We start from the raw sequence: 18,065 nt of genomic DNA on the forward strand, positions 1-18,065 counted from the left end.
GTCCTTTTTTGGACCTGTTTTTCTCTACTATCTATTAAATAGGAGTCCTAAGCCCATTTCTTGAAAGTACCACATAATGGAAAGTGTCAGATCTTTAAAAGAATCCTTTATAGGTTGTGTAGAGTATTAATCAGCTCTTTAGTTATACGAGATACAGCCTTTCCTGGCCGAAGACCTGGGTGGGCTTGGACCCGCTGGCCTTCCTTTGCTTAGCACTGTGATAGAACAGGTGTGAGCGGCTGGTCCAGGAGCGCAGGCGCAGCACTCCCTGCTGGCTTCAGCTGCCATGTCCCCGCTCCACCCCTGGGCCTTGCCCCAGAACTGGGGGCCAAAAGAAACCTCTGTGACCTTCCCATCTGTGGCAGTGCGTTACTAGCAGTAGCAAATGGACTGCTGCGAGGTGGGTGCTCAGTTTCAGTCCTAACAAAGCTTCGGCTTCACGGCCGCTCTCCCTTATAGTGATGGCTGTGTGGCCTAGGGCGCTGCAGAGGAAGCCAGTTCCACTTACACGCCTCTCAGCAGCAAGGTCCACAGCTGCAAATGGAGACAGCCACTGTGACAGCAGAGAAGGATTCAAGACACTGCAAGCCCGGCGTGGCGCACGCTTGTCATCCCAGTACTTGGGAGGCTGAGACAGGAGGGTCACTTAGGTTCAAAGCCAGCCTCAGCTACTTAGTAAGACCCTGTCTGAAAATAAAAGTAAGCCGGGCCTGGTGGCACACACTTGTAATCCCAGCATTTGAGTGGCTGAGACAGGAGCATCATGGTTCAGGGACAGCCTCTTAGGACCTCTGCAACTCAGTGAGACCCTGTTTCAAAATAAAGAATAAAAAATGGGGTTGGGGGTGTAGCTCGAAGGTAGAAAGCTCCTGGGTTCCAACCCCAAGTACCACAAAAAAATATAAAAATAAAGAATAAAACATAGGGCTTGGGGTGTAGCTCGGAGGTAGAAAGCTCCTGGGTTCCAACCCCAAGTACCACAAATAATAATAATAATAATAATAATAATAATAATAATAATAAATAATGAATAAAACAGGGCTTGGGGTGGAGCTCAGAGGTAGAATGCCCCTGGGTTCAATCCCTAGCACCACACACACACACACACACACAAAAACAAGTCACTCTGTGATCAGTTAACTCCTGGCATTTGACTATTCAGCTTATTGACCCTCCAAATTTAATCCTATCTCCAAGCTAGTTTATAACTACCACATCCACTAAAATGTTCTATTAAAACAGCTCTCTAAGGGGGAAAAAATGCAGATACAAGTTGGAGACCCATTGGCTCCTTAGGAGATTTTTTTTTTCCATTTGTTAATTTATTTTTTGGTACCAGGGGTTGAACCCAGGTGCATTCTATCTCCAAGGTACACCTCCAGCCCTATTTTATTTTTATTTTGAAGCAGAGTCTCAGTAAGTTGCCGAGGGCCTCGCTGAATTGCTGAGGCTGGCCTCACACCTGTGATCCTCTTGTCTCGGTCTTCTATGCACTGAGATTCCAGGCGTGCACCACCATGCCTGGCTTTATGAGAGATTTTAAACCTTCCCCTCCTTTCCCAGCAGCTCTCTTCCCCACCTGACCACAGTTTCTTTCTACTAAAATAGGGGCATGTCCATGTCTCCACCAGCTGTTGTGTCTAAGGATATTCAAAGCTCTTGCATACACATCAGGTTTATTTTTAGCTCAAAGGCCTCTTAAATATGAGGCCAGAATTCCAAGTGAGGTTCAAATTTGCAATAACACCAGTAGTCCAAGTACACAATCTCAGGCTGCCAAGAAAAAGTCTGTCTTTAGCTGGGCACAGTGGAGCACACTTAGAATGCTAGTACTTGGGAGGCTGAGTCAGAAGGATCAGAAATTTGAGGCCAACCTATTATTTTGAGAGACTGACTGTTTCAATATAAATAATAATAAAGGACTGGGATGTAGCTCAGTGGCAGAGTGCCCTGGGTATAACTGCCATGAAAGAAAGAAAGAAAGAAAGGAAGAAAGAAAGAAAGAAAGAAAGAAAGAAAGAAAGAAAGAAAGAAAGAAAGGAAGGCAAAGGCTCCTTAGAATATCTTAGAACTAGTGATCTGTTTTTGAGAAAACTGAGATCCAGAGAAATTTAGCAGTTGCTTCTGATTCTCCTACTTACCTTTCAAGATCCAGTTCTGGGTTAGTGGTAGGACACTTGTCTGGCATGTGTGAGGTCCTGGGTTCCATCCCCAGCACTGCAGTGAGATAGAGGACTAAGAGGACAGACAGACAGATGACAGAAGATAAATAATAGGTGATGATAGATGGCTAGATGTCAGACGGATGATACATAGGTAGGTAGCTGATAATGTTGGATGGACGATGGATGATGGTAGAAAAATAAAGGTAAATATATAATAGCTGTTAGGTAGATGCAGCCCCGCTGTTCACCTGGAGCTACGGCTGGCATTCCTCACCATGGCGGCAGTTGCGTGCCAGTGTATGTTTCCATAGCCCCCAAATTCAGTCTCCCGTTACTTATGGCAGAGCAGGGATGGTGTGACTTAACTGGATTTTCAATTTTTAAAAATTATAAATAAATTTTTGGTTTTGGTTTTGGTATTGATAATTGAACCCAGAGGCATTCTACCTCCAAGCCACACCCCCAGCCCTATTTTCTCATTTGGAATCAGTCTCACGCGGTTGCCGAGAGCCCCGCTAAATTGATGAGGCTGGCTCGTTTTAACCAGCGATCCTCCCGTCGTAATTTCCCAGATCCTGGGATTACCAGCGGGCGCCACCACGCCTGACTACCAGAAAATTTAAAGTTACGCTTGTGGTTTGAATTCTGTGGAGGAGAGAACAATGCACAGTGGGCCAGTCACCGATGTTAGCCAATAATGCAGGGAAATGACAGACTGTCTGTTGAAATAACGCCCCGAATATCGCGATAAGTAAGATTATATTAATTCCGGGCGTTCGTTGCAAACTATCAGTTGCAGAGTTTCAAAGGGTGAAAGTGCAGAGCCTGCCAGCGCGGGGCAACTCTGCGGCGCCGCAGGGTGCGCGCTCCCGCGGCGGCCGCGCGCTCCCCGCCCCGCCCGAGCCCGCGCGCTCCCGCGGCGGCCGCGCGCTCCCCAGCCCGAGCCCGCGCGCTCCCGCGGCGGCCGCGCGCTCCCCGCCCCGCGCCTGCGCGGCGCGTCTCGGCCCCGGCGGCCGCCGTAGGCCGGCTGGGGCGCGCTCCCGCGGCGATGGGGGACGTGTCGGAGCGGACGCTGCAGGTGTCGGTGCTGCTGGCGTTCGCCTCCGGCGTGGTGCTGGGCTGGCAGGCCAACCGGCTGCGCAGGCGCTACCTGGACTGGCGCAAGCGGCGGCTGCAGGACCAGCTGGCCACCACGCAGAAGAAGCTGGACCTGGCCTGAGCGGCGGGCCCGGGGCGGCCCGGCAGGACGAGCTCGGGATGAAGGTACCCGAAGGAGCCCGTGGCGAGGGTTTGTGGCGCCCAGCCGCCTCGCCCGTCCGCGGCACTCTCCACCCCGAGCGCAGCCTGGCGTTGACGTTTAGGGAACCGCAGTCAGGGCTGAGGCTGTGGGCAGCCGGGTGAAAGGAAAGGGCCCTGCAGGTCTTGATAGTTGAGGGTTTAACAGCACCAGGGCAGTGTTTGTGAAGCTGAAGATTCTGGGTTACTCATTTTCTTTTCTCTTTTCTATTCCCAACAGCTTGTTGAAGATGGATGTAGAGCCCTGGAAAGAAATAGTTTCGTCCTGCACTTTATGAATCTATTTTTTAAATAAAGAAGTTTAACCGCCAACGAACATTTTTCTTTTCAAAAGGGAAATGCAGTGCCTGCTATTAAGTTGACTCATCGAGAGATCTGGTTCTTGAGGCTGATACATTCGTGGTTTGGGGCAGATGCCTTCTTTTCTGTGGAACATACGCTAGCTCCTTGGTACAGCCGTGAGGTAGAGTCGACCGAGCGAACATTCTGGGCCCTTTTGTCGGACCGAGGTGAGGATGATACATACAAGGCCTTTGCATTTCAGAGAGGGGTGGTGTATTCCAAGTACACAGTACGTTGCTGTTACCTGGGTACGAGGGATTGAGCCCAGGGGCATTCGTCTTCCAAGCTACCTCCAGCCCTTTAAGAATTTTTCTACTCTGAGACAGAGTCTGGCTAAGTTACTGAGGGGCTCACCAAGTTGCCGAGGCTGGCCTCTAACCTGTGATCCCCCTGTCTCTTTCTCCAGGATGTGTTCTTACTGGCAAAAGTCGCTTTTATGTGTCAGTATGGAAATACATGTGAATGCGAAACCTGGAATAGAGTTTAGTGATAAGTTCTAACCATTTCTAAATGTTAAGAGTGAGTGACTAAGTTCCTGGTTATTTTTTATTTGCAAGAGGTGTTTTTTTTTTTTTTATGCAATAGTACTGGGAATTGAAGCCAGAGGTATTCTCCCTCTGAGCTACACCCCCAGCCCTATATTTGTTCTTTATTTTGAAATGGGCTCACCAAGTTGCAGAAGGCTCACTAAGTAGCTGAGGCTGGCTGCAAACCTGCACGATCCTCCTGTCTCGGCCTCCCAAGTCCTGGGATTGCAAGCATTCGCCCCCACGCCCTGCTGCAACAGGTGTTTTCTAACACACACCCTTGCTCATTCCTGGTAAGATTCTAGTTTTGTGTCTCAACTCCATATGAACGTTAGGAAATCCAGAAAAGTTCCACAGAAATCCTCCTGTCCACTGCCCATTTTACTAGGGCTGTGAATGTTACTTTTTCAACTTTCTTTTCATCTATTGAAAATGAAGAGCCGCAGCTGGGTGTGGTGGTGCACATTTGTAATCCCAGTGCCTGGGAGGCTGACAGGAGGATCACAGCCAGCCTCGGCTACTTAGGGAGGCCCTCTGCAACTCAGTGAGATGCCGTTTCTAATTAAAAATCGGCTGTAGAGGTAGCTCAGAGACAGAATGGTCCTGGGTTCAATTCCCAGTACCACACACACACACACAGAACAAGAAGCAAGAAATGAAGGACCCAGAAGTGTTGGGTCTCAGAGCTTGTCACCCCAGCATTCTGGAGGCTGAGCCAGGAGGATGGCGGTTCCCAGACAGCCTCAGCTACTTAGGCCCTCTGCAACTCAGTGAGACCGTTTCGAAATTCCCTACTTTCCCTTCGTTACAAGCACACAGATCGTGATTTAAACTTTCTTTCAGCTGAGCTCAGTGGGAACCAACTACGACCACGCAGTGTGCCTCTCAAGCGTGCGGAAAGCGCTGCACGGCTAGTCGGGGAGGCCACCGGGCGCGCTGATGTCCCGCTTCTTCAGCTGGGTGTGCACTGTGAAGGCTTGGGCAGCCGCTTGTGGTCTGCACGCCTCGTGTACCCTGGATGAAAAGGTGCCAGCCCGGCCGGGCTCGGGCGGTCGGCCGAGCGCTCCGCCGTCGCCGGGGGCCGGGGGTCCGAGTGAGACGCCTTCCTGCTCGGACTCGCGCCCGACAGACGGGGCGCGGCGCGGCGCGGGCAGGCGCAGGGCTGGAGCGAGGCGCCCTCCCCGCCCCGGGCGCCGGAAGCGCGGCGACGTCACTTCCGCCGCCGCCCGGTTTCCCCGGCGACCGCGCGGGCGGCGGCGGCGGGGATGCTGGCGAGGCGGGCGCGCGGTCCCCTGCAGGCCGTGCGGCGCCGCAGCCGGGAGCTGAGGCTGCAGGTAGGTGGGGGTCCTCGCCGCCATCCCGCCGCCTCCCAGCGCCCCGGGGCCGCGCCCGGGGGACCCGAGCCCAAGGGGGCGCCCGGGGGACCCGAGCCCAAGGGGGCGCCCGGGGCGTGAGGAGGAAAGGCGAGCAGCCTGTGGGCTGAGAGAACCCGCTTCAAAGATGGTCATTGCAGGGGTACCGCAAGGTTTTATATGTATGTATTTAATCGTTGTTGTGCTGCTGGGGATGGAATTCAGAGGCATCCTGCCCCCAGCCCCAGCGTTGGGTTGACGAGAGCCTCACTGCTTGCTGAGACTGTCCTTGAACCTGCCGTCCTCCTCCTGGCTCAGCCTCCCAAGTAATGGGATTACAAGCGTGCGCCACAGGCTGGGGGATTTACTTTGATTTTGAAACTGAGTCTCCCTGAGTTGATGAGTTTCACTACTTGCTGAGATTGTCCTCGAACCTGTGATCCTCCTGCGTCAGCCTCCCAAGTACTGGAATCACAAGCATAGGCCATCACACCTGGCCCAAGTGTTTTTCCACTAAATAAAATTATAATCTTTGGCAGCTATTCACTGATGTTCATATTTTATTCCGTTTAGTACACTGCCCAACTTAAAAGTAAGTATTAAAGCACAACTAAAAAACACTATGACAAGGATTATCCAACCTGGAGACACATTGGCTTAGGGGCCTGCTGGTACCATGAGAGGACATTTGATGGTATTAGCTAATTCTTTCTTGTCACCGCAGAAGACACCTGAAGCCAAAAATGGAATCGATTTCCTAGTTGGTGTCTATAGACCAAGGACCTAACTTTCTCTTTGGGTCACTGCACGTATGAGCTTTGCAAGCATGCAGATGGATGCCCGATAGCGAGGGTAGAGAAGAAGCTGGCGACATTTTATATTCTCTCTTTATTTCCATTAACCTTATCTCGTCCACATGATCTATAGGAAAAAAAATCAAAGAAGTGTGTGGCTCTTTGGTGGGTAGATTGGTAAAGACACATGTAGTGCTTGTCACATACTAAGAAGGTGACGAAGTCGTGCCCTTGATGTAGCGAATGCCGCGCAGTAATACGAGGAAATAACCCGATGGCCCACGCGTGGGAGCGTCCACACGCTCAGGGAACGCGGCGCCGCATTCAGGCTGGACGAGCCATCTATGTAAAAGCTCGGGGGTAGGCAAAATTAATGTATGGTAAAAATAGCAGAAACACACACACACACACACACACACACACACACACACGGTGTTAGGTGTTAGCAGGAGGAATGGAAAGGGAATTGGGAAGGGCCCAGGGTTCCAGGTTTGAGTTAGACGTGCATCTACATTGATTGAAATGTGTCAGACGCATACCATATGTGTGTGTGTGTGTGTGTGTGTGTGTGCCATATATATGCAAATTATATGTGCATATCCTGAGCTCTGGTTAGTGCCTCCCATAGCACATTCTTTCAGGGGAAGTACATTGGTGCAGTCTCAAGTTACTTTGAAATGTATGAAAAACCAGGTAGACTGATGGATAGATAGATGAATCATAGAAGTATAGTCAAATGTTAACAGTAGAACACAGGTAGTGGTATAGGGGTGTTTGCTGTAAAATTCTTTCAACTTTTCTGTATGTTTAAGTGTTCATTACGTAGTGGGGAAAAAGAGAAGTAAGACGCTATTTCCTAAGGCAATAAATGTAAGTTACGTTATCATAACGATGTGGTGTTTTAAGCTGTTCCCATTTGTCCTAGGTTGATAGTTTGCTGTCTGAGAGCCAGTCGAAAGGCGCTCTAGAACCCAGTGAAAGGAGAGATATCTACCAAAGGTAAAGCATGCTCGATTACATGGGTTTTCTAGAAACCGCACACTTCAGTGAGCGGGATGTAAGGCGCAGCACGGAGCGGGCGTGTGAGCGGCCTGCGTATCCGCATGTAGGGGCGAGGCAGGAGGAGCCGGGCTCAAGGACAGCTTTAGCAACACAGCAAGGCTTTCAGAAACCTGCCAAGATCCTGTTTTAACACCAGAAGACAAAAAGGCCGAGGGTAGAGCTGGAAGGGGACTACCCGGGGTTCAGTCTCCAGGAACCCCCTACACACACAAGGAAGAAATTGAGACTCTCTTTCCTTCTCTTTTGTTTCTTGCATTTTTTCTTATTTACACAGTTTCCAAAAGAACAAAATAATGAGGCAACAATGAATGAAATCGCCGACAGTGTCTTGCTTGTTTTGTTTTTCAGGACTGAGGAGGGAACCCAGGGGCACTCTGCCTCTGCGCTACACCCTCAGCCCTGTTCTTCTTCTTTATTTTGCAACAGGGTCTCACTGAGTTGCAGGGGGCCTCACTAAATAACCTGTCTCAGCTGGGATTACAGTTTTAATACTGGGATTATAAGTGTGTGCCACTATACAGTTATCTGTATCTATCTGGTCCCAATATTGGAATGGTGAGATCAGATAACAATTGTCTGTGGTAATAAGAGGGAAGGCAACCTTTATTTGTTTTGTGTGCTATATGTGTTGAGCATGGCACTCTATACTCTACAAAGTTTTTCTTAATTTTCCCAATAACACTAGAAGATACTTAGAAACATAAATGAGAAAATCAAGGTTCTCAGCAACTAGTTAACAAGTTTAGCATTGCTTTGCTATCAGACTGGACAAACAGGAGACAACAGAAATGTCTAAGGAGCTGAATTCTGAGGTGCCGAACCAGGCGCCAGGAGAGGTGCAGGCTTGGGTCCCTTGGGCTCAAATGGAAGGATCGCAGAGGGGTGTGCTGTGAAACTGTGAAATTGGATCTAGCAGAAACCAACCTATGCCTCGTGGTTGTGAGTGGGCTTATGGTTTTTGTGGCCTCAACTGTAGAAATAGCTCCCTCGGGGCGCACCAAGGCTTGGCTAGAATGACCGGAGGCTTTGGCCCTGTCTACCCCAAGCTCTGCGGCCTGCTCAGAAATCTCTGACTACAAGCAGTTTGCCCTAGCTTGGCACTTAGTGACTTTAACTTCCTTGATGAAGAAAACTTCTTGAGGTGGCTAAGTATTTTTTTTTCCCAGTGCTGGGGATGGAACCCAGGGGCATTCTACCCCCGAGATATACCCCAGCCCTATTTTTTATTCTTTATTTTGAAACAGGGTTTCATTGAGTTGCAAAGGGATTCACTAAGTAGCAGGCTGGTCACAAACCTGCGATCCTCCTGTCTCAGCCTCCCAAATGCTGAGATCACAAGTGTGTACCACCATGCCCTGCTGGACTTCTTAACGTTGTTCATACAGTAGCTAGTTGTCTTGTCCCCTCAAAAATGGAATGATTTTACAAAATAGTTTTCTGGTTGTGACAACAGAAAAACCATTACAGTTGTCTTCCTTTTTATAAATATAGATGTATCCAGTTAAAACAGGCTATCGATGAAAATAAAAACACTCTTCAAAAATTAAACAAAGTAAGTATGATGGTACTTATATCACAAACTCCTTTTTACAAAAATATTTTAATGAAGTGAGAATGGATTCGACTAGGTACATTTCTGAGTTTGCATTAGGAATAAAGTCTGACCCCAGCCAACACTTGCTGCCTGGCAGTTTTGCAAAACTTGTGCCTCGGAGCAGAAAATTCAGAGGTCCAAATCCGAAAAAGTCCAGCTCTGCTGCCCACCCAGCCCTGAGGACAAAAATCCAGAAGCTATTTTTAAATGTTTGCATTTTAGACATTATATGTGTTATGGTTTAGAACTGTTTTGATTTTAATCCCATTGTGGGGAAAGAGTACACACTCTGGGCCTGAGGGTCAGCATAACGAAGTCTCTTGTGTCCCGTGGCAGTTACTTATCAGTGACTCTACAAAAATAAGAGGAATGAGAATTTACCCTTGGCCTACCTTCTGGATTTTTTATGAACCTAAGCTTCCGCCGGGCACCGGGGCCAGAGACTCACGGAACATTGAAACTGGAAGGCCTGGCGCTCGTCTCCAGCCTGTGTCTGAGCCTCTGTCACGGTGTCTGAGCCCCCTTCCGAATTCCCCCAGTGACATGGAACTTCTCAGCGTAGGAGGCAGATTTGTCCTCAGTTTGAAAACCCCATTCCTCCTGTTTCACTCTGAGAACCAGAGGCTCTCAAAGGTAAAGCGGCCGGGCCCCAGCAGCGAGGCCAGGGCCTCGCCGGGGCTGGCACGAGGGCTAGTCATGTTTCAGAACCTGTGCCCTGCTGGCTGTGCAGGGCCTGCAGGCTTAGTAAGAAAACGAAACACTGTATTTCTTTGAACTCTTACTTATTTCCCAAAGGCAAGTATAGTTTCACATTGATGTTTATTTTGTTTTAGAGCATTTATGGTAGTTTTTGTTGTTATCCTTTTAAAATACATGTAATTAGAAATTTGAAATTAATTTTTTGGTGAAATAATTTCATATTTCCTCATAGGCTGATGAGTCTGCACCTGTCGGGAATTATAATCAGAGAAAGGAGGAGGAGCTTAATTTTTTGGACACACTTACTCACCAGCTGCAGGAACTTGCTGCGACCATCAGTAGAGAAAATATAACTGAGTATGCTTCTTTCTATCCGTTCACCCTCCCTTCCTTCCTCCCTTCCTTCCTTCCTTCCTCCCTTCCTTATGGATACTATGTCACCATTAGTTTCTGTATTTCATTCAAAATAAAGATATATAACAGCGTAGATATGAACAAATAATAGTGACAGTATAATCAGCATAGGAACAAAGAGATCATTATTTGAATTATTGCAAATTTGAAGAAAGAAATAATACCAGTATTATAAAATCTTCCAGCCAGGCGTGGTGGCTCACGCCTGTAATCCCCGCGCTTGGGAGGCGGAGACAGGAGGAGCGCGCAGGTTCGAAGCCAGCTGCACTGGCTTAAGAGACCCTGTTTCCAAATAAAAAAATATAAAATAGGTCTGGGAGTGTAGCCCTGAGGTAGAAGGGTTTCCAGGAACCCCAGTGCCACCAAAAAATAAATAAAATCTTCCTAGAGAGCAGGAAAAGAAGAAACACTTTCCAGATCATTCTGTAAGCATCGGATGACATGGATATAAAAACCTATCAAGGATACTGTAAGAATTACAGGGCCTCCTGAACAATGCAGAAGCCCGGCATAAAATACTAGCAAGTAGCGTCCACTGCAAGTCAAGGGGCGGTGCTTCATGACTGGCTCCAGTCGATTCCGGAATGCAGGGCTGGTTTAACATTAAAAACGCAGTGGTTTGAACTCACCACATTAACAGTGGGGACCATGTCGTGTCCCACTGTCTTCAGCAGCGCTTCAGAACAACTGACCCAAGTGACGCACAAATCCTCCTAAAGAAAGGGCACGTTGAAAACCAACGATGTTTTATGGACTTTTATTCTTACGGTATAAAAATTATTTAAGTCACTATTGATGTCAGAGTCCTGTTTTAAACAAAGTGAGCTTCATACTTCTAATACTGGATAGTCTAGAGGAGGCCTCCTATTCAGCTAGTTTTATCATGAGCGATGTTTATTTGTACTAGTCTAAATATTGCCCTGACTTTGAAGACAGTGTCTCTAATGTAAGCTTTAGGGGACGCAGGCTCTGAGTGTTGCTCACCGCGGCCCGGTGACCCAGTGGTGCCAGGGAAGGCCGGCGGCTTTGCAGGGCGTTGAGCGGAGTCTGTGCAGCAGAGCCTGCACTCCGGCACCTCTCCCCCTCCTCTCCTGCCCCCAGTGCCACTTTCCCGTGGCCCTTGCTAGGATCGTTCCTGACTCTGGAGCCTGGTCACCTCCCTAAGGTCACACTGTCCGTTCCCTCCCCTCTGGCCGCGTGGACCACACGCTGCCCACCTCCCTCTTCTCAGCCGTGTTATTGTTCATTTCGCCCAAGCCTTGCCCCACTATTCATAAGCACCTAAGGTTTCCGATCTGGAGCCTCCTTTCTCCCCTCCTCCCCTCCTCTCTGCCCCCTTTTACCTGACTAACCCCAGCTCATTCCTCAAGGCCTAACTTATGCCTTTAGTTTTCTGTGGTTCCGTGGACTGAACCCAGTGCCATTCTGCCACTGAGCCGCACCCACCTTGGTCTTAAAGGTCTTGCTGCGTCCCCGGCCTGCTCTGCCTCCTAGGGTGGGGTCCCAGGCGTGCCCCACGCCGCTCTGCGAGCTTTCGGGCTCCGGGCAGCCTCAGCGAGAGGCAGAAACCCTTAGTTGTGCCCCCTGGGGCTTTCACTGGCCAGCGCCAAGTGTGGGAGCAGTGCTGTGTGGAGAGAATCAACTCATACTGGGCTCGTGTTATTCCAAGACACCCTAGTAAGAGAAAGGCTTTTTGTAGAACTGATGAAAAAGAAGATGATGATTCTACAGAAGAAGAAGGAGAAGCAGAAGAGGAGGAAGAGGAAAGTGAGGAGAGTGGTGAAGAGGAAGAAGAGTCAGAAGAGGAGGAGGGAGAGGGACAAGAAAACGACCCTCCCCAGCTGGGGACGAGCAAGGAGTGCATTACTCTGGGGGACTTTACTGCCCAGCAAGCCGGGGACCTTACATTTAAGGTAAGAAGGGTGGACTGGGCCGGTGTGAGGGTGAAGTGCGGAGCTCACGGAGTAAAACAGTGCTGTGTGTAGTCCATACTCCTGGTGCTTCTAAAGACTCAAGTGTGTTTAAATAATATTCACAAGCAGTAGTAACACGAAATTCTGTTACTAAAGGTGCCTGTCTAAAGATTCTAACAATAGCTTTGCTATTGATCATCCTAACGAGGGCTAGGTACATTTTTATAATTTATTTTATTGTTATGGTTTGTTTTGATGTGTGTGTGTGTGTGTGTGTGTGTGTGTGTGTGTGTGTGTGTGTGAGAGAGAGATACCAGGGATTGAACCCAGGGGCATTCCACATCTGAGCTACTCCTGCAGCCCTATTTTGTTTTTTATTTTCAAACAGGGTCTCATTAAGCTGTGGAGGGCCTCACTAAATTGCTTCCTTGACCCTTGCAAGAGTGAGTGGTGGATGGATAGAAAAAGAAACTTGTGAGGGTTTTTGTTTTCGTGGTGCTGGGGATCAAACTAGGCAAGTGCCCACCACTGAGCTGCATCCCAGCCCTGAACGTGGCCTTTTTAAAGAGATTTGAGTCCAAGCCTGACTCTTGCTCGTAATCCTGGTACTTGGGAGGCTGAGGCAGAAGAATCAGGAGGTTCGTGGCCAGCCTCAGCTACTTAGTGAGACCCTCCACAACTTAGTGAGACCCTACTTCAAAATAAAGAATAAAAAATAGGAGCCATGCGTGGTGGGCACACTTGTAATCCCAGCATTCGGGAGGCTGAGACAGGAGAATCGCGGTTCGCGGACAGCCTCAGCTACTTAGTGAGGCCCTTGGCAGCTCAGTGAGACCCTGTTTCAAAATAAAGAATAAAAAATAGGGCTGGGGGTGTAGCTCAGAGGTAGAATGCCCCTGGATTCAATCCCCAGGATAGCCAAAAAAAAAAGAAGAAAGAAAAAAGGTAGATTATATTTTAATACGTGGACAAGTGTTATTGAAAACATGAATTAAGTTAGGCAGGTAAATTGCATAAATACTATTTTTGTTTCAAAATATGGTTTAACTAGCCAGGCATGGTGGCACATGTTTATAATCCCAGTACCTGGGAGGCTGAGACAAGAGGATTGCAGGTTCAAGGACAGCCTCAGTAAGTAATGAGATTCTTATCAACCTAACCAGACTATTTCAAAAATAAATAAATAGGGGCTAACTTCAGTTGAATAGAATCAGTGTTCTTCAGGGATTTATATGCTACTTTTCTTGTGTATGAGGTACTGGGGATTGAATTCAGGGGCATTACTACCTCTGAGATACACCCCCAACCCTAATTTTGTTCTTTATTTTGAAACAGGGCCTCACTAAGTAGCTGAGGCTGGCTGCGAACCACGATCCTCCTGTCTCAGGCTCCCAAGAACTGGGGTTACGAGTGTGCGCCACCACGCCTGGCTTTATATGCTACTTCTGAAAGTTACTTTCAAGGAGAGGTTCACAAGGTTGAAGATATTTCATGTAGTAATCAAATTGCCGGAATAAATACGGGGCCCTGGAAACAACTGCAAAAAGGGGGCCCTGCCCAAATGCGTGTTTGGAAACCAGAAGGAATGAGTCGCTTTTAGGCACATTTTTGGGGAAGGGGCTGGGGATTGAGCCCAGCGACATTTTACCTCTGAGTCCATCCTCAGCCCTTTTTATTTGTTGTTTTGAAACAGAATCTCACTAAGTTGCTGAGGTTGGCCTCAAATCTGCAGTCCTCCTGTCTCAGCCTCCAAAGTACTGGAATTACGGGCCCATGCTACTGTACCAAGCTACATAGTCACATTTATAGTCATATAGGCTTGGGGCAGGGTGGTAGGGACACTTTGATAAAATTTAGGATAAATGATGCATTAAGAAAATATTTTTACAATCTATATTTTGAAGTAATGAAGTGATCTCGTGATTATTGAGTTCTACTTAAGATTTTTTACTTTGTTTTGCTTTAAGAAAGGGGAAATTCTCCTTGTGGTTGAGGAAAAGCCCGATGGTTGGTGGCTAGCCAAGAACGCCCAGGGAGACGAGGGCCTCGTTCCCAGGACCTACCTGGAGGTTAGTCTCTGTCTCTGCTCTGCTTCTCTCTGTTCTAACAAGTCACTCCACTGTGTTCTCTGGTCGGTTGTCCAGTGGATGACTTGAGATGCGCAGTTTGGTTGAATTTTAGAAAGATGTGTGGGAGCGCTGTGGAGTGGCGCCCCTGGGGACCTGCAGGTGTTCTCACTCGTGCGAAATCCAGAATATCCTCGGAGAAGGTGCTTGTGGGTCAGTGCTGTTTATAGCAGCGTATAGGCCATATCTGATATTTTGCCTTTCCTTCCCACACTACTGGGAGTTGAACTCAGGTCTACCTCAGAGCTACATGCCAACCCAGCCCTATTTTATTTTTTATTTTGAAACAAGGTCTCACAAAATTGCTGAGGGCCTCCCTAAGTTAATCATGGATCGGAATTTTTTACCTATCATCCTAAATATTTTTACCTATCATACCACTCATAAAAATGTTTTACCTAGCCGGGCTTATAATCCCAGCATTCGGGAGGCTGAGACAGGAGGAGGATCACGGTTCATGGACAGCCTCTGCTACTCAGTGAGACCCTGTTTCAGAATAAAAAATAGTGCTGGGGGTGTCACTCGGAGGTCAAATGCCCCTCGGTTCCATCCCAGACCTGCAAAAAAAAAATTTACTTATCACACTAAATTCCCACTTATGCTTGTTTCTGAAAGTACTGCTCTTTTACTGGTGGATTTTTGCATGAGTTGAAAGCAGGCGTCTTTCCATGACTTTCCAGCCCTATCATAAAGAAGACCAAGTGTCCAGTGACGAGGACGTGGAGGTGGTGGACGAAACAGCAGGTGGCGCTGCAGTCAAGCAAAGGTGCGGAGGAGGGCGGCGAGGCTCCTGTGCTCCCTGCCTGGCAGCTCAGCGAGGCCCTGGCTCAGACAAAAACTGAGGAGGGCTGGAGACAGCTCAGAGGCAGGGCACCCTTGGGTTCATTCCCCAGTACTGTGTACAAACGAAGAAAAAGTAGCATCAGCCAGGCGTGGTGGGCACACTTGTAATCCCCGCGCTTGAGAGGCGGAGACAGGAGGATCGTGCAGGTTCAGAGCCAGCCTCACCTGGCCTAAGAGACTCTGTTTCCAAATAAAAATATAAAATAGGTGTGGGAGTGTAGGTGGAGGTAGAATGCCCCTGGGTTTCATCCCCCCCCCCCGCAAAAGAAAAAAAAAGTAGCATCAGAAAACTTTTTAGCCGGGCGTGGTGGCGCACGCTTGTCATCCCCGCGCTTGGGAGGCTGAGACTGGAGGACCACACAGGTTCGAAGCTAGCCTCAGCTACTTAGTGAGGCTCTCACTAGACCCTGTTTCCAGGCTGGGAGTATAGCCTGGAGGCAGAAAAGCCCCTGGGTTCCGCCCCCAGTACCATTAAAAAAAAAGCAAGCAAGCTTTCTATTTGCTTTTATCTGTGCTCACTTTTTGTGTCTTGGTTCCTATTAAAAGCAGCCCAAGACTTTGTGTCTTGGTTCCTATTAAAAGCAGCCCAAGACTTTCTAGGTGTGGAGACGACTTGCCCTTGAGTTTTTTCACACTGTTGTTTCCTTAAGTAAAGATGGCTGCTGCTTTAGTTTCTTTCTTTTTTTATTTATTTATTTTTGTGGGTCTGGGGATGGAACCCAGGAGCATTCTACCTCCGAGCTACAACCCAGCCCTGTTTTTATTCTTTATTTTGAAACAGGGCCTCACTGAGTTGCAGAGGGCCTCACTAAGTAGCTGAGGCTGGCTTTGAACCTGCAGGATCCTCCTGTCTCAGCCTCCCGAATGCCGGGATGACAAGCTGCGCCCCCATGCCCAGCTTGGATTTCCTGATGAACTGGGTCTATGCAGCTGCGCTGGGAGGGTGCCTGGTTTCCAGAGGGCGCCGCCCTCTGCTGGCCCTCCTCGCCCGTCCCCGCGCGTGCATGGCGCAGCCTCTCCCGCTCTCACTCTCCGTTTCGCCCTCAGGACCGATTCTCACTGGAGTGCTGTTCGAAAGGCCATCTCAGAGGTTGGTGTCGCGTGCCTTCTTAATAATATCTCATATTTGGTGTTTCACGAAGATCTCTGACACATGAGACATAGTGGTGTCTTAGCGGTGTTCTGTTGCCTGCGAGTTCTGGCCGAGTCCAATTCAGAACAGGATGGAGACTGGAGGCAGCAGGGCCCACGCAGGTTCAGGGTGCAGGGCCCGGGCTGCGCGCAACCTCGGGCTTGCAGAGCCAGCCCGCACTCAGACCAAGGAGGTCTCTCGTTGGGCCCTGTGTACAAAGAGCAGCAGATCTCACCATGACACGACTTGAGGCTTCGAATTGGTCCTCCGTGCATTTTCTAGCATTTTGGTGAAGACTGGCGCTAAATTTCGGTTACTGTTTGAAAGTTCTGAGAAACTTAGAAAAGGAAGAAATCATTCATGATCCTGTCATCTAAAAATGTATAATAGCCGGGTGTGGTTGCGCTTGCCTGTAATCCCAGGACTTGGGAGGCTGAGACAGGAGGATCGCAGGTTCACAGCCAGCCTCAGCTACTTAGTGAGACCCCGTTTCAAAACAAAGAAAAAAATAGGCCTGGGGGTGTAGCTCCAAGAAAATGCCTCTGGTTTCAGTCCCCAGCACTGAGAAAAAAAATAAAATAAGCCGGGCGTGGTGGCACACACTTGTAATTCCCCGTGCTTGGAAGGCAGAGACAGGACGATCGCACAGGTTTGAAATCAGCCACGCACTTAAGAGACCCTGTTTCCAAATAAAAATATAAAATAGGTCTGGGAGTGTAGCCCAGAGGTAGAAGGGCTTCCAGGAAACCCAGTACCACCCCCCAAAAAATAATAAAATAAAAATACATAACAGAATTAAAATCATTCCCTACCCCCATAAGTAGCAAGATCACCCTGGCTTTTTACCGCCCTTCCCACTTAAGGACATGTCTGAGTGTGCACGGATATCCTAGCACACAGAACTCCATGGGTTCTCCAGTGCACATCAGGGTGGTGCCTGTCTGTTAAAGGCAGACCCCTGGCGCAGCCCAGGAGCCAGCACGCTTTGCAGAGGGCTGTACCTGCAGCAGCTGCCCCGGACCACGGAGCTCTGCACCCCACAAGCACAGGGGGCTCTGCCCTTAGGAGAGGTCAGGATTCCGTCCTGGAAGACATCGTCTTGATGTGCCAGGGTGGCAGAAAGGAGGGAAGGCATGAATGGGAACCAGCGAATGAGCGTGGTCTCTCTGTCTTCAGCAGACAAGCACCGTGGACGCGCTAGCCACCCTGGGGGCCATCCCCGCCGGCTTCAGGCCCTCCACGCTCAGCCAGCTGCTGGAGGAAGGTACCGTGCGCCAGACGCCTCTGCATACTTGTGCTCAGGCCGTCAGGTCGAGGCCACCTTCTCTGCCATAGCCAGAACAAGCTGAGGAGGCTGCGGAGTCTCACCTGCCTCTGAGCTCAGCCTCCCGTCATCCTGGAGACAGCAGGCCAGTCTGGTCACCTGTGCCCTTGGCGCCGCCCCTTCCTGCCTCCAAAACCGGAACTCCCTCGTTAGCAGCCCTTCCCCTGTCCTTACCCCCCACAGCACACCTGCCCTTGGCTTTAAGGACCAGCCCCAGCAGGCCGCTGATAGCAAAGCCTCCCTCCTCTCTTTTCAGTGAGACCCCTCCAGGAGTAATTCTTGGGTTTCCCAGTACTTGGCACTTGTAAGTTCAAAGTGGAATCTTAGCCAGGTGTGGTGGTGCACACTTGTAATCCCAGTACTCGGGAGGCTGAGACAGGAGGATTGCAGGTTTCAGGCCAGCCTTAGCAAATGAGTGAGGCCCTCAACAACCTAGTGAGACCCTGTCTCTAAATAAGAAATTTCAAAAACAGCCTGGGAGG

General features: G+C 49.2%; 2 protein-coding genes across 2 annotated transcripts in view; both read left to right on the top strand.

Annotated features, from left to right (window-relative positions):
• Positions 1-3,213: 3,213 nt before the first annotated feature.
• Positions 3,214-3,384, top strand: MTLN (mitoregulin; the record flags this gene model as incomplete). Its single annotated transcript, XM_080711127.1, has 1 exon — positions 3,214-3,384. The coding sequence occupies one exon, from the start codon at positions 3,214-3,216 to the stop codon at positions 3,382-3,384; it is 171 nt and encodes a 56-aa protein (XP_080567253.1).
• A 2,211-nt stretch (positions 3,385-5,595) lies between these two features.
• The window catches only part of NPHP1 (nephrocystin 1), a gene marked incomplete at both ends in the record, with an annotated part of 39,927 nt that continues 27,457 nt past the window's right edge, over positions 5,596-18,065 (top strand). Inside the window, 9 exons of the mRNA XM_080711451.1 lie at positions 5,596-5,664; positions 7,402-7,475; positions 9,030-9,090; positions 10,064-10,188; positions 11,945-12,158; positions 14,126-14,227; positions 14,965-15,050; positions 16,175-16,217; positions 17,436-17,523. Of these exons, the coding sequence (XP_080567577.1) occupies positions 5,596-5,664; positions 7,402-7,475; positions 9,030-9,090; positions 10,064-10,188; positions 11,945-12,158; positions 14,126-14,227; positions 14,965-15,050; positions 16,175-16,217; positions 17,436-17,523 (862 nt within the window). The remainder of the gene's footprint in view (positions 5,665-7,401; positions 7,476-9,029; positions 9,091-10,063; positions 10,189-11,944; positions 12,159-14,125; positions 14,228-14,964; positions 15,051-16,174; positions 16,218-17,435; positions 17,524-18,065) is intronic.

Source organism: Muscardinus avellanarius, assembly GCF_963383645.1.
Source record: "Muscardinus avellanarius genome assembly, chromosome: 15".
NCBI classification, from domain to species: Eukaryota; Metazoa; Chordata; class Mammalia; order Rodentia; family Gliridae; genus Muscardinus; species Muscardinus avellanarius.